The sequence below is a fragment of the Otolemur garnettii genome, unplaced genomic scaffold (genome assembly GCF_000181295.1).
Source record: "Otolemur garnettii isolate 467f Iridium unplaced genomic scaffold, OtoGar3 scaffold00010, whole genome shotgun sequence".
Classification (NCBI taxonomy): Eukaryota; Metazoa; Chordata; class Mammalia; order Primates; family Galagidae; genus Otolemur; species Otolemur garnettii.
The window spans coordinates 25453605-25468961 of NW_003852405.1; the positions used below are offsets into that span (position 1 = coordinate 25453605).

The 15357-nt window shown below is 36.7% G+C and overlaps 1 protein-coding gene across 7 annotated transcripts in view; it reads right to left on the bottom strand.

The window, feature by feature from the left end:
* Positions 1–15357, bottom strand: part of ADGRL2 (adhesion G protein-coupled receptor L2) — a 206000-nt gene that overhangs the window by 15399 nt on the left and 175244 nt on the right. For all 7 annotated transcript variants that reach the window (XM_012801732.2, XM_023509921.1, XM_023509920.1 and 4 more), the window contains 6 exons: positions 11649–11774; positions 10886–11091; positions 9620–9793; positions 8451–8660; positions 7320–7540; positions 5925–5991 (listed from right to left, as the gene is read on the bottom strand). In XM_012801732.2, the coding sequence (XP_012657186.1) occupies positions 5925–5991; positions 7320–7540; positions 8451–8660; positions 9620–9793; positions 10886–11091; positions 11649–11774 (1004 nt within the window). The remainder of the gene's footprint in view (positions 1–5924; positions 5992–7319; positions 7541–8450; positions 8661–9619; positions 9794–10885; positions 11092–11648; positions 11775–15357) is intronic.

Below are 15357 nucleotides of genomic sequence, written 5' to 3' on the forward strand. Positions count from 1 at the left end.
GGGGCCTACACTCTGCCTCTACAACAGGTGGGTAGGGTGGGAGGACGGGGCCTACACTCTGCCTCTACAACAGGTGGGTAGTGTGGGTGGGAGGACGGGGCCTACACTCTGCCTCTACAATGTGTGGGTAGGGTGGCTGCTTTACAAATTCAGAGGCAAACTCTGTAAATCTTTCTGCCCTTCTTTCTAAACATCCTGATAACATTTATTTCTTCTTTCATTCGAAACATCTGAATTTAATCTTGCGGGTTTTTTTTTTTTCCTCTTCTTTTCTCAGCCAATTTCCTGAAGTGTATAGGACCACAGTTCAGGGTTAATTATTTTTTTAAGCATACCTGCATTAATTATTCCCTCATCCACTCCACAACAAAATAGTAGAAGTAACAGTACATTCCAGGAAGGAAAGCAGCTATTGATTATCTCCTACAATGTGTAACATTATCAGGGAAGTACAGAGCGTGAATGTGGAAACATGTGGACACCTAAGGTCAGGCTAGGAAAAGAATGGGTGGTCAACACTAAACTCTGGAGGTGGGCAAAAACGAACATTTTTCCATAAAAAAATCAGTTAAAATTTTCCAATACAATCAAGATCAAATGAAGCTTCTTACATAGAAATACAATGAAAGCTTAAATAGGATAAAGCCGTTTCTTCTAGTTAAGACATCAGAGTAACATAGTTGAATGTGCCACAGCAAATTAAATGAGATTATCTCATTTAATTCTTAAAAAATAGACTATTCAATGCATTTCCCCTTTTGTCTCCCTCACTTAACTCAAGTTTTTAACATTATATATGTGTTTGGTGTATCTTTCTAGTTACAAACATGATAAACTCATAATATAGATAATTACAGGGTAAAACAACAGCTATCATCCCACTCAGGAGGTAGCAGGAAGTATCTGTAGACCTATTTTACAAATTACTGAGAGGTTCCCTCTCGCCAGAGATTACATAGTGACCATTTAATAGTGGTGCCGAGATTCAATATACTGTGTTCTGGCTCCACAGCTCAGTCTTTCCAAGAAACATTAACTAGTTTATTTGGGGTAAGAAAATTAGAAGTCTTCTAATAAAAACAAAGATTTACTAGTCCTGAATCTGAAAGGTTCCATTTCTGTAAAAAGTAATGCAACATAAAAGTCAATCAGAGACAATAAATGAAGATAAATTAGAAAATGAAGGAATGCCTCAAAGAAATCCTAAGTACCGTAACAGGCAGACTCTTCAAATGACTTCTGCTTGATGGACTTGCCAGGATTAACTAATTCTCCATTTCCTTTGTAAACAGTATCATCCCACAATCAGCAAATGGCAAAAATGCCCCCACTCCCACTGCCAGGAGAGAAGCTGAGTGACTAACAGCACTGAGTTGTGTTTTCTCCAAACTGTGTTAGTGATTCTCTCACACAAACTCATCACACCCAAGAACAAATAAGTATACAATTTTATAAAGCTGTTCTTTTGAATATACTTAAAAGCAAATGTGTTCAAAAGACTTAAAAGTGAGTCACTCTCTCCCTTTTTTGGACATTACTCTGTTACCCTGGCTAGAGTGCCCTGGCAATTAGCCCAGCTCACAACAACCTTAAAACTCCTAGCTTCAAGTCCTCTTCCTGCTTCAGCCTCTCGAGTAGCTGGGATTTCAGGCTCCAGCCACCACACGCCCCACTATTTTTTCTACCTTTAGTAGAGATGGGGGGTCTCACTGGCTCAGGCTGGTCTTGAACTACTGAGCTCAAGGTATCCACCTGCCTGGGCCTCCAAGAGTGCTGAATTATAGGCAGGAACCCCCTCCCCACACTGGCCAAAAGTGAGGCTCTTTAAAGATAACTAAAATTATTGGAAAAATATTCATGAAAGTATAGAATAATTTTTGTACTCGAATTCTATTTTATAAGTATACATTCTCCGATTCGAAAAGACTGAAAATAAAACTTATATCCACTAATATTCAGACAGTCAAGAAATTTATCGTTAAATCCAATACTAACTTAAATTCTGAAATCTGACTCGATGGCGTATAAATAATGAGGCAGTGGTATATTCAATAGGACAAAATGCCATCATTTCAAGACAAAGTAATTATGAAAAGCATGCAGGATAAATTCTGAATCACAATATAAGATAGCAAAAATGATAAATACAAGGTTTTTCTTTTCTCCAACTCATTAAAAAATTAAAAATTTCACAAATGCTTACTAGTTACCAGTTTTATTCCAGAAATGGAAAGATATTTATATCATTCAGATACTGAAAAATGTATGTTCCTGCCAATCTATGTGACAGTGAAATTTTCTGAAATTAAACAGAACATACGCTGAAGCACATATTTTCAAAACTATGGAGTTACAGTTCTCTTATTTTCTCCATGTTCAAAAAATGTAAAGCTGAATTTTAGTTTCCGAGAATAACTACTGTTTGCTGTAATCTGTTTTCTAGAGCTAATAACACTCTGACAATTATGATTTTGTAGGGTAAAATATTTCAATAGATTTCCCCTTCCCAGTCTTGTTTTCTTAAAATACAACTGTGGGAATCAGAACAAGAAATAGAGAGGCAAATAAAAACATCTTTGATAAAATCTATAGTCACTTTAAGACCAAAAAGTTTGGCTGCAAATATGAACTACTGGCAGCAAATCGGAGTCTCTTTCTTTGCATTTTTTTCTCTTGACATAAATGTTACTTTCCAACTTTTGTGTTTCTTTTTTTCTCCTGGTTATAAGAAGTGATCTCTTTCTCTTTCCTATTTTTACTTATTCACAGTTTTCTTGCATCTAGTATGCGTTTCAAAGAGTGAAAGACATCATAGCCCTCAATCATGGTGTTTCCCTATTTCTCACTGGAAGCCAGGCAGAGAGAGAGAGAGAGAGAGAGAGAGAGAGGGAGGGAGGGACAGGGAGAAAGTCTCCACCATCCAAATGCTGCTTCTCTTCCTTGAATTCCAGGGCAGCCACTTTGCCCCCCTTGTTCATTTTTTTCTCTCCCACATAACTATTAAGTTCAAACATAATATTCTGAAATATTTTGAAAGCTCTATGCATTGGTGCAAAAGGAAAAAAGCAGAGTCAGAGCGATATACGTGAAGATGCGTCAAAATCTGGTGTGTGCGCGTAGTCAATCATTCACACGGAAGCCACTCGTAAGGGGACACTTCCAGCTTTGTGTTACGCATGTATGGCAACCCACCAGCTTCAATGCCCATGCTGATATTAACTTTGGAGCTGAAGCAACTCATTCAGGAATTAATCAGATTTTTAACTCTGCTCCAGACATACACATGTGTGCAAAGGTGTGTGTACAAGCAGACAGAGAGCTATCTCCTGACAGCATTCTTTGTGGAGGGGTGAGAGCAAATTCAGAAAAAAAAAAAACAATTCCTGTTCAGCTATAAATTGTAAGAGCACCAAACGGGGGATTCCTTCTCCGCCACCCCGACAAATGTAACTGCTTTCCCTACCCCCAAATAATCATTTCACAAATTACTATTTATAATAATCTGACAGTATAATTTGCTGATGAAATTCACCTCTGCTTAATAATATGCCACAGCTAAACTTCATCCATATTGATGAACATAAAAATACAGAGAGGTTTAAAAAAAGAGAGAAAGAGAAAGGTACCACGGATTACAGGAGCGTACAGTTTGTTTCATAGCCATCAGCCTGCCCAATTGAATCACATCCGTCTAAGCTTAGCAGCTTAAAATTCATCCCACAGCTTGCAATGCTGACATGGATATGATAAGACAGAAGAACAGAAACATCACTCTGAAGTAACCTAGCTGAACTGCACATGTTCTGACCCTTTCTGTCCTCCCTGGAGCTTTGGCTACCTGGCAAATGCAACTCTAAAACTGTACTTGTATCTCCAGATCTTTGCTGTTAGCCAAGCAGAAACCGATTTCTCCCTGGGACTAGCAGCCAGGGAGGTGTTCTCTGAAGAAGACTTCTCACTGAGTGTGTGTGAGCTGAACTCTCACTGAACTGAATTAATTATTAACGATGCAGATGGAGCTGTCCAAATGATAAGAACAGCTCCTGACGTGTCATGATCCAAGCTTTCATTAAACCATTTCAGGCATACTAATGGTTTCCCACTGCTCATTACTTAGCAGCACTTTCCTCATAGATATGATAACTCCAGTGCCTGTAGGCAAGACAGTCTATAGAAATGCAGGGGGAGGGAGCTTTATCTTCCTTAGCATAGTATTTTTATCGATTATTATTTTAAAACATACACCCATTTAGTACAACGAAGTCAAACAGATTCAATTCAGAGAAGCTGGAAACGCAAAGCTGTACTTTCTAGTAATATTAGTATTACCTTTTGCTGTAAGAATATTCCTTAAAAGGACAGAGTACAATGTAATTTATATTATTCACATTTGCGTCTAAATTGGGTTTTAAATGTCTTACATCACCAGACGGATGTATGTAGGTAAATGTGTTTTCAACACACACACAGTGTGCCACCATCACTCAGTGTGGGTCAGGTGGTGTTTTGAAAGAGCGTGTTCTGTATTCCTACATCATGCTTAGTCCCTCTCTAGCTGCGATGACTGGAGGGCAAAGCCAGGACAGGGAGAAGAATTCCAAGAAGATGTGTACGGAGATTGCTACCTGCTGGGGTTTTCTGTTTGTTTTTAAGTTGGGAATACCGGTCCAAAAAGCCTGTCACATCTCTGCCTACAGGATTAGGGACAGGACAAAAATGACAAGAGTAATAAATAATGGTGGGCTCTTACTGTAAATGGACAATGTCATAAAATGTCTCTTCTTGGAAGACTTTAGTATAAGAGAGGCAAATACATGATGTTTTCATAGACCAAACATCCCTCACGTGGTCTTCGTATGTTTCAAAGGGTAAGTGTGTTTGACCAAGGCCTTGAGGGCAAAAAGCAGGCTGTGTGTTTAAGCAGAGGCCTCCTGATGTCGGCTGCTGGTCATTAAACTGTGGCCAAGCTTAGGATGTGTTAGCACAGGAACACCAAGAGCAGAAAGTGGGCCAATCACCTGCACTGGGTAATTCTAAGGAGAAATCCGCTTTCCTAGAATACTTGAGAATGTCTTACTGGTGTGATTCACTCAGGCATTCCTCTCAAATTTTTATTTTGCTTTGTGTAAGTAATTGTGTGAAACAATTTTAATGGCCAACATGCAGACATGTGAAGTCATTTTAAGTTTCCTTCCGCTACTCAAAACTTCTATTTTCATGAAACATTTGTTAACCGTAAAAATATCCAAAGGGGCTTGTTTGTGTCACCGTTTGAAAAACAAATTAAGAAAAAAATATTTAAAATTGGACTAAGAAGACATAGGTAATATTAAACTTGTTTATGTTTCCTTTTCAATCGTATAAACCTGGTCAATAACACCCATTTCCATCAGCCCGGTACTTTCACTAAATGAAGTTTTAACACTGTAATCCAGATACGTTAGCTACACTCTTTTTATCTCAACATTTCAAATATGACCAAAGGTAATATAAAAAGTTTAAAAATACCTCAACATCACTATTCTTAACTTCTATCAAATTCATTTTAAAAGGGTATTTCTTAAAAACCAATTATTTTTATTTGGTATCTTAAGTCTTAGGAAACTAATTTCATTTCTAATGAGTTTAAAGTCGATTTCGTATTCATTAATTAATCTAAGCATAAACAACTTTTTATGCCCTAGCAAGTATTTAGGGGTAGAGATTGATTTCAAAGTAATAAATTACTAAGTGGAACTTAAAACAGAAAAAATGAAGGTAAGATTCTTTCACTTTTCTGAAACAATTCACTGAATTGTTCTGAGGACAGACTATGTTTATAAATCTTTGACCACATAGGTAAATAGTAACAAAACAAATTATCCTTGTTTGAAAAGCACTGCCAAAAAACCAAGGCAGAAAGGAAGGGAACATTCTCTTCTTACCAGAATAATGAAAGTAACAGGTCCGATGAAACTCCATATAAAATAGTTATCGACATGAAGCCAGCAACTAACAGGAAAAGAAAAGAAAATGCATTAGGAGCTTTAATGGGTCCTCAACATCACAAAGAAAAACAAGAACTTCAAACATCCAGCAAACAAACCTATCTCTACAACTGCCTTTCAAAATTCACTTATCATAGGGAAGAACAATTCTAATAATTCTGAGTTGGCTCAGGCTTAACAAAGGAATAGTGACTTATTTACTTCAACCTGCTTGTTTTATATTTGATAAAAGCCTCTAAAATCATGCTTGCTTGGAGAAACAATAAAGACCACGGCCATCCCTAAATTCTTAAGGCCACTGACTTTCCTAAGAAAGACTGGAAGCTCAATATTCCAAATTGTCTCATCATTTTAAAATTCTACACGTAAGCACTAAAATTTGCTCTTCGGATCTTTCTGAGTTAAAATGCTTAGCCCTGTGGAACATAAAGGGCCAAAAAAAATAGAAGTAAACACCTATTCAGAAGTTACATTTGTTGCAAAACAGTGTAGCATAAATATAATACCTCCGCTAGGAGAAGATAAATACCAGGAAAAAAAAAAATCAACATTAGAGTAAATGATGCACAGACTTATTAAGACAGATTTCACTCAGTGGGTCAGTTTCATATAACATTGAATCCCTACTGAATTCCTTTCATTTGTCTTTCATCATCTGTACAGTTAAAAAGCTTCCTTTAGTCCAAAGAATCTTCATATCACTAATTTTATCAAAGGAAAAGAAAAATAAACAGAATTGGAAGGTAAACTCATGCCTCTAGCAAATAAAATTCTTAGTTACAAACACAGGCATGTCTACCTTCCTCCACTTTCCATAAATATCTATATTGTTATAAATGAAAGACAGTGACTCATTTTAATCCTTTCAAACTGCCTGATAAAATATTATCAAAGTAAAACACACGGGGCGGAATGTGCCACGGTCACAGTTCAGAATGAGAGTTAGCTGGGGGGCCGGCTGCACAAAGGGAACTAATGAAGCATTAGCTCACAACTGGGCAGTTAAACGTGTCAGATGCTTTAAGTGCAGAAGAATTTTTACTTAATATCTTTCTAAGGCCAAAAAGTTATTTACTTTTTCAATTTGTTTCAGGTCAATCTTTTGTGTTATAAAGAAAGTCCATAATTTAGAATCTGCCTTGCCCGAGCACAAATCCTCTGAACCTGGAAAATTACAAGAGACTTGATTGTAATTTGTGCACGGCATGCCCATTCTCCTACCAATAAAGCTTTCAGATGCTATTTTAATCTGTCAGGGACCCTCACTGACAGCTAACAGGCTTTAAAAAATTATTCACTTGAAAAACACTCAGGTCGCTTGCAATTACTCACGCTTTCTGGGTTCCGTAGCTCTTGTAGTCAATAGCAGCTGAAACTCCAACCACCGTGGCAGGAAACAAGTAGCCAGCAACGTAGTAGTATTTCTTCCTCGAATATTCACTTTCAAAAACTTCAACTAACATTAGATAGAGCTGCACGCCTTCAAGGCACATCCAGGCAAAAGCCGCCAAAAAGAAAAAGTGGAGAAGTCCCGCAAATATGGGGCATGCGATCTGGACGGGAAAGGAACAGAAACACGGAAGAAAGCCTTGGAGACAAACGGCTCGCTCCAAAGTGCTAAAACAGTCACCAACGAAAAGCACTATTGTTTTTTAAAAATGCGTTACTCAGAGTCAACTCTGCATCCTCAAAATGTTTTTGTCATAAACAGAAACGAATTAAAAAACCCTGCCAAATGTGAAAATGGCATGCCAAGTGTGAAGGCGTCATCATTGTAAGGACACTACTATTTTTAGGGAAATTAAATATCAAGTAAGAAAATGTATCATAAATTTCTCTTCTCAGATGACCCATCATCAAATCTGGATATCCTAACTGTAGATGATTTGCTTCCCAAGTCTGTAGAAGAGTTGTTGCAAATGTATTATTCCGACTTTTTCTGTAATAGAATTTTAAAACTTTGCCATAATGGCAAACAAACAAACAAACGTGGCTTTCACCACATAGGACTGTTTTCCTGTCGTATCTGGTACATTCATAAATTCATACCAGCACAGGTGACTATGGGGTGAAGCATTAACTGATTAAGTTCTGTTTCTGATGTTGAAACCTCATAATAAATAAATTGTTCTAATTATGAAGAAGGGATTGCTGATCAGAGTGACTATGTAAGCAAAGTAAGAATTTTTAAAACAGGTCCCTTACATTGCAGTATCCCCAGCACTCTTCTATTCAAATTACATGTCTTAATAAAGACCCACAAAAATGTAACTGTACCTAAATATACAATAATTTGTAATTTAACAAGACATCTTTGAATTTATTACAAATTATCTTTCAACATCTCCGTAGCAATTATATCAAGTGACAAGGTCAAACATGGGTATCAGTACCATATGGAGTGTCCCACCTACTGAAATAATCTTCAGTGATCCAAGGTCAATAACATTAACAGGCACTTACTGTGTATTTTGTCTTATCGATCCCTATTAGGAAAATAAATTCAGCAATGAAAAGGTTGATACAAAGGTTCTTGTGAATTGTGTTACGGTCGCTCTGCAGACCACGGAAAAAGCAGAAGGTGAAGATGCAGATGGCCAGACAAACCAGGGAGATGACGATTCCCACCCAGGTGATGACTGTGAGAAGCAACTCGTGGACTCCGTCTTTGTACTGAAAGGAAAAGGAGAGAGGCCCGTCAGCATCCCTGCACTGCCGCAGCTAGAGGGAGGGCGGCTTTCATGGGTACAGTTCACCTTCTTAACACTCAACTCTCTGGGGAATAATGTTCATGTGTACTCAAATAGGGCTTAATACTAAAAAGAAACTGGGATCCTACAATGAAGTCCAGCATTATCTTACTGACTTTCACGATCTGTGAGAGGAGTCTACCTAGAAAACCACGTAAGAGCCCAATCATTTGAAAATGACTGAATTAACTACATAAATATAAGAAAAATATTTATGTCAGAGAATAAAGAATAATTGGTTATGACTAAAAATAACTGATCTTTGAATGATTGTCTAGGCTAATACATACACCAGATTTTAAACCTCCATTTCCACCTTGGGTTTCTATATGTTTACAAACATAAGATCTCAGAGTTTTCATGCTGTATTTTAAAAATATTCTTTTATCTTCTGGCAATCATTTTCTTAATCACAAGAAGAAATGCTAAGACGTATTCATTCCAGAACCATTTTTGACTTTACAAATTCTTCAGCTTTGCCCAGTGTGCAAAGTGATTACGAAACTTCAAGTGAAAGTTGCAAAAATCGATTTGAACCCTGGTGATGGGAAGGGCCTGTGAAAATGTAGCCTGTGTCTCCTCTACGCGACCTAGTGCAGTGCACTTGTGAAACCCCCGCCTGCCTCTGCCAAACACCTGCCCAAACAAGAAACATTCAGGACCTGTTTGTAAAGTGATACTGAAGCACATGATTTTGAGAAGCAACAATAACACAGCGCCAAGACTTCCTGAAATACACGGGCAGCGTAGAAACAATTAGAAATCCACATTACTTTGTTTGCTTTTCAGTTACGACAAGCACCCAAAGATGAGACTATTACACAAGCTGTTTTGAATCTCTGAGGTTTCTCTCTGCTACTAATTAGAAGTACAAATACTTACTACAATTTCCCTGCGGGCCATGAGAATAGCAAAATTGGTTAGGTGGCTGCATGCACACGTAGTACGGGTTTTATTAGTGTCAACCAGCTTGCAGCCCTGGGTAGACCAATATCCCATCATAGTTCTCTCTGAGTAGTTCCAGAAGGAGCAGTTTGCGTTGAAATAATTGTCAGGCTGGGAAATAAAATGACAAGATAAAATTAGGATTTTATACTCTGAGATGGCAATAGCAATTGTTTAATATGTGTAAAAGGTAATTTAGATTAAACTTTGCATGTTTCGGACTATAAAGTTTTTCATCAGCAAAACTGTGGACTATGTTCTACAAAGCAGACATCCAGCTTCACGGGGCTTTATAGTCCGAAACACGCTGAAGTGTGCTCTCGACTACCAAAGACTCGTTTGACACAATTAGAATTTCCATCTTAGGATTTTACATATTGATGGTATGTTCATTTAGAATCATTTTTTTCCCCTTTCTGATAAGATTAGAGCCACAAATTTTTCCTGAGGAAATTTTATATGGACTAAAGTATCTTAAAAACACATTTTCTATTTTGGGCCCATTTTTTGGTTGGTTCTAAATGACACAGAGACAATTCCTGAATCGAGTAGTTAGTATATCAAAGCTCTTAAGAGCGAAATCAACTGAAGCAAATATAAGTACATAAATATATTTTCCATTGCCAGTTCTAGAGATCCGCTTCATTATCTGTGGGTACTTATTCACTTCACTTATAACAGCAAAAACTCTGCAGATAATCTGCTAGCACAGTCTAGTTACTAAATGCCAACTTGCATTCTAAAGCACACAAAGGAATTACATCCTGAAATCCTATGTTTTTTAAGCACAAAGCTCCATACCCATGATGTCAAATATGGTCATTAAAACTAATCTGGAAAAAAATAATCGGCCACACTAAAAAGAAAGAATCCTAAGAGTTAGTACTCTTAGCTCTCCCACCGCTAAGGTAAGAGTTAACTTTCAATTTGAAAACAAATTAGAGTCATTTACATTTTCCTGTTGATTACTGAATTAGCTTTCATTAAGAATACACTTAAGTTCTAATAATCACTGAACCAGGCTCATTTAATTTTATGTTCACAGACTTAAATAAACTTGTGTCTCTGACCTAGCCCAACATTTAAATTTCAAATGGAAAGGTCTTGTCTTTCCTCCCTCCCCATCCTCATTGTGTCAGTTTTGCTGTCCTTCCCCTCTGGTTTTATAACCCTCTCCGACTTCATTAGCATACATTAACTCACATCTATGTGCGGGAGGGTAAAAAGCACAGGATCAGTCAGGTACACTCGGCTGGACTCCTTGTTGATTGAAACCGAAATGACGTGTGAATTCACGGCGATGGTGCTGTTGCGCCCTATGAAGTCCGCACCCAGTTTGATGGTTGCGTTTTCTGTACTAAGGAACTGTCCCAGACTCCGGTAAATGATGAACACTAACTTTGCCAGCCCTAGGAGGGTAAAAATAGTTACTAGGACTTACAGGAAATATGCTTATGAAGAAAGTAAGATCCAATGAAATTAGAAGAAAGTGACAAAATCCCTAAAGAACTTTTTTGAGACAGAGTCTCACTCTGTCACCCTGGGTAGAGTGCCCTGGCGTGATCACAGCTCATAGTAACCTCAAACTCTTGGGCTCGTGTGATCCTCTTGACTCAGCTTCCCCAGTGGCTGGGACTACAGGTGGCTACCACAATGGCCAGCTAATTTTTCTACTTTTAGTAAAGGTGGGGTCTTGCTCTTGCTCAGGCTAGTCTCAAACTCTTGAGCTTAGCAATCCATCTGGGCCTCCCAGAGTGCAAGGATTACAGGTGTGAGCCATCAAGGCCAGACTGGAATCTCTATTTAAAGTTTCCTGGGAAAGAGTATGGCATTATTTTATATCTGCTTTAAAATATTAACCCATTTTTGTTATATTAGAATCAAAGATTCAGCATTTTGGAATTAATAGGTTTAACTGAACAACAACAATAAAAACTCTTCAATTTTTAGAAGACCTCCAACTTACCATTCCTGCTGTTCTGTTTGACAGTATTTGCAGAAAGTTGGATTGAACTGCCTGCTCCTTTGATACCCAGAGGAAATTTAAAATCCTGGACCTGGCCCTCTGTACTGAGTACTGCAACTTCCAGAACTGGATGAGATAAAGGGCAAAGAGGAGGGGGAAAAAATGGGCATTGTTTAAATTTAAAACTACAAAGAGGCAAATGATAACTATATGCAAATACTGTTTTCCTTGTGTTTACTTACAAAGTCTTACTGTTAGATTTCAATAAAATCACGAACAAAAGCTCAATCACTCCAAGAGGCCTAAACCTAGGCTTCTCCAAAATATTTTGTATGACTATTTTAACATTTTTTTCATATTTTAATGCTGCTCATGAACCGATTGTAAACTTTAGCCTCTGAGTATGAACAGTGAATGAATTTGTAGTATGCAACTTTCAGGCTTTTACAGAAATCATGAAGGTCAAGAGAAAATTTCAGGCTTTTACAGAAATCATGAAGGTCAACAGAAGTATTTCAAAATGATTTATTTTTTCTGGCCATTTATGTTCTGTTGGGTGGTCACTGTTGAGTGACCATTACTTGGCACCAGTAAAACTAAAGATGGATGTGTACCGTATTTTGCTGTTTACATGTATAATGAATAGTTTTTTGGCCGAAGTTTTGAGGGAAAAGATAATTTCTTATCTAGATAAATGTTTTTAATTCTTGCATTTATGTTTATGCTTAAAGTTTAACTCTAGAAAGCAATAATGATATCCCTATGCAAAATAATACCCCCAAATACAGTTATCAGTTTTGCTGAACTTACACTGAACTTGACACAAAAGCATTTTCAGACGACGAAGGGTGATGTATTTTTCTTTGTACATTTGAGGTGAGAGCCGGCAATCTAGCTGATACTGTCACAAAAAACTATCGGAAATTCCCACATACCTTGTACCTATTCTTGTACTTGGTAATTTTAGTTACATAAAATTGCTTTTGCTATGTCAAAAAAAAATCCTAAAATTTCCGTATAATAGACAAAATAAGTACCTAACTATAAACAAATGAAAATTTGAATTAAAAAATTAAAATAAGTCTTTTCCCTGAAAGTTTGGGCCAAAAACACTAGCACGCAGTATACACGTGAGGGCATTATACCTGGCAAAATATGGCGAATTTGTATGCTTTCACCGAGTCTATTTCTAAGAATGATCCATTTTAATATGAAAAATCATATAGGTCAAGTGTGCAATAACAGATCTTTTCTACAAAGTAGTGAGACCAGCACAAAATATTTATGTTTACAAAATGTCTGTCATCTTGTTAAAACTTCCCATTAACTCTCACTAGTTACCACCAGTCTTTATGTACTTAAGTTGGGCAAAATAAAACTTGTTCCCAAATCTGGCCTGCGACCTGTTTGGGCAAATAAAGTTTATTGGCACACAGCGATGCTCATCATTTGCACACTGTGGACAGCAGTTTTATCGCTATAGGCAGATATCCAGTTAAGTATTTGCAAAAGGACCCCATGGTCTGCAAAGCCTAATACACAAACTACTGGAACTCTCTAGGAAAAGTCTGACAATGCCTGCAGTCTAATCCAAACTTTAAAAATTCAAACCAAGTAGCCAAAGTGAGAAAGACGTAAGGAAAACAAGTAAATGCACAGCACTGAGAGCATTACCTGACCAACAAGGCCAAGGGTGTTTAACTTTTAGAAATATGATTAATAGGAACCACTGTCATTATAAATGTTTACTGTCTACTGACAATTCTGATAAAGACTGCAATGTTTTAGATCATTATTGATTTAGATTTTTAAAAGCAAGGAAAAGGACTATTATTTCTACAAAAGTTAGTTGTTTTATATTAACAGTTAAAATACGTGATTTTATTGATGAAATCTGAGGAATTACATAAAATATTTATTAATTTCAGATATTTGAATTTTAAAAGTAACACTCTTAAAAACAATTTAAAAACATAATCCACATTTTTCTCTGCATTTCCCCCTCTCTAATATCTATATCACTGCACAGCTATGTACATCTAAGTACCTAAGTTTGTACATACACATTCTCATACAGAGATACGATGCATTCACCCACATCTCCCCCCCATAAACGGGCTAATACCATTGAATAGTAGCTGTACAATAACCAAATGTGAGTTTTTTTAACTCTTCCACAACTTTTGTGAAATGCATACAGATATAGCTATAAATATAAACACACAACATTTGGATTTTTTTTTTTTTTTAAGAGATAGAGTCTCACTTTACCGCTCTTGGTAGAGTGCCGTGGTGTCACAGCACACAGCATCTCCAACTCCTGGGCTTAGGAGATTCTCCTGAGTACCTGGGACTACAGGCCCCGGCCACAACGCCTGGCTATTTTTTGTTGCAGTTTGGCCGGGGCTGGGCTTGAACCTGCCACCCTCAGTATATGGGGCTGGCGCCCTACCCACTGAGCACAGGCGGCGCCCACATTTGGAAATTTTTGTATGCAAATAAACCACATGTCAAATTCCTGAAATACATTTGTAGCAAGAGTCATGTAACTCCTGAAATTCTACTACAGTTGAGGTACTTATTTTATTGATAAATGTTTGGAAAGATTACGCAGGTGGGTAGGAGGATAACCTGCTTGCCTCATGTCAGACTCCATGTGTGGGGCAGGGCTGAAGAGGAAGACAGAGTGACAAAAGTAACAGATTCTTTCTCATATTGAAAGACAATATCAATTATTATTAATTACCCTTAAGACAGAAGAGAGGGTCAAAGAAGAAAATATTTTGAGTTTTCATAAAATATCCCAAATACAGGTATACATTTACCAAGAGTTAATTTCATTCAACAGATATTTAAACATTAGAGTTTAAAATATAATGTTCATAAGAAAAAACCTTTTATTCTTAAAGTAACAAGTAGATATTTTTTAAGCCGTAAGAGAATGTAATAATCAACTTTAAACCAATAAATAAATTTTCATCAATCAGTATATAAACAGAAAAAGTAAAAATTCTCCTAAACAATAAAGCCAACTGAAAGAAATAGAGAAGCCCTAATAGTTTACAACCACTAGACAAAACCAACTGACGGTTAAGTATATACTGGATTTTCAAAAAGTTTCACCTCATTTTATAAGATTTGTATAATAATGCATAAGACAGCACAAGGCAAGAAAGTATAGAATATTTCCACTCATTTAAATAATGTTAGAAAACTTTAATAAATATACATTTTAATGTCCTGAACAAATTAAGTTTAACTCAAAAAAGCGTATAGAAATTAATACTTCATAAAATATAATTTACCAAATTAAGAAATTAAAGAATTTAATAAATTTCAACACTCATTTACTGTTAAAAAAAAAAAAAACTTTGTAAAATATAAGGAGTAAAAGGAAAATAAGTTGACCAGAGAAAGGTTTTGTTACAGATAAATACTGCTTATTCAAACACTATTCTATCACAGGTTTTGTTAAGTGCTGTATTACACCAGAGGACCTAGCTAACGCGGGAATTCAAGAAAAACAAATAAAAGGTATAAAGATTGCAAAGAAAAAACAAACCGTTATTATTCACAGCAAACATGTGCACACGATAATCAGAGGGGCTCTACAGATAAGCCTACCAGAAGGAGTAAGAATTTAGCAAAGCTGCTATCAGCAAATTCAGTTGTTTCTATACACCAAGCAACAAAACTATTAGAATACATA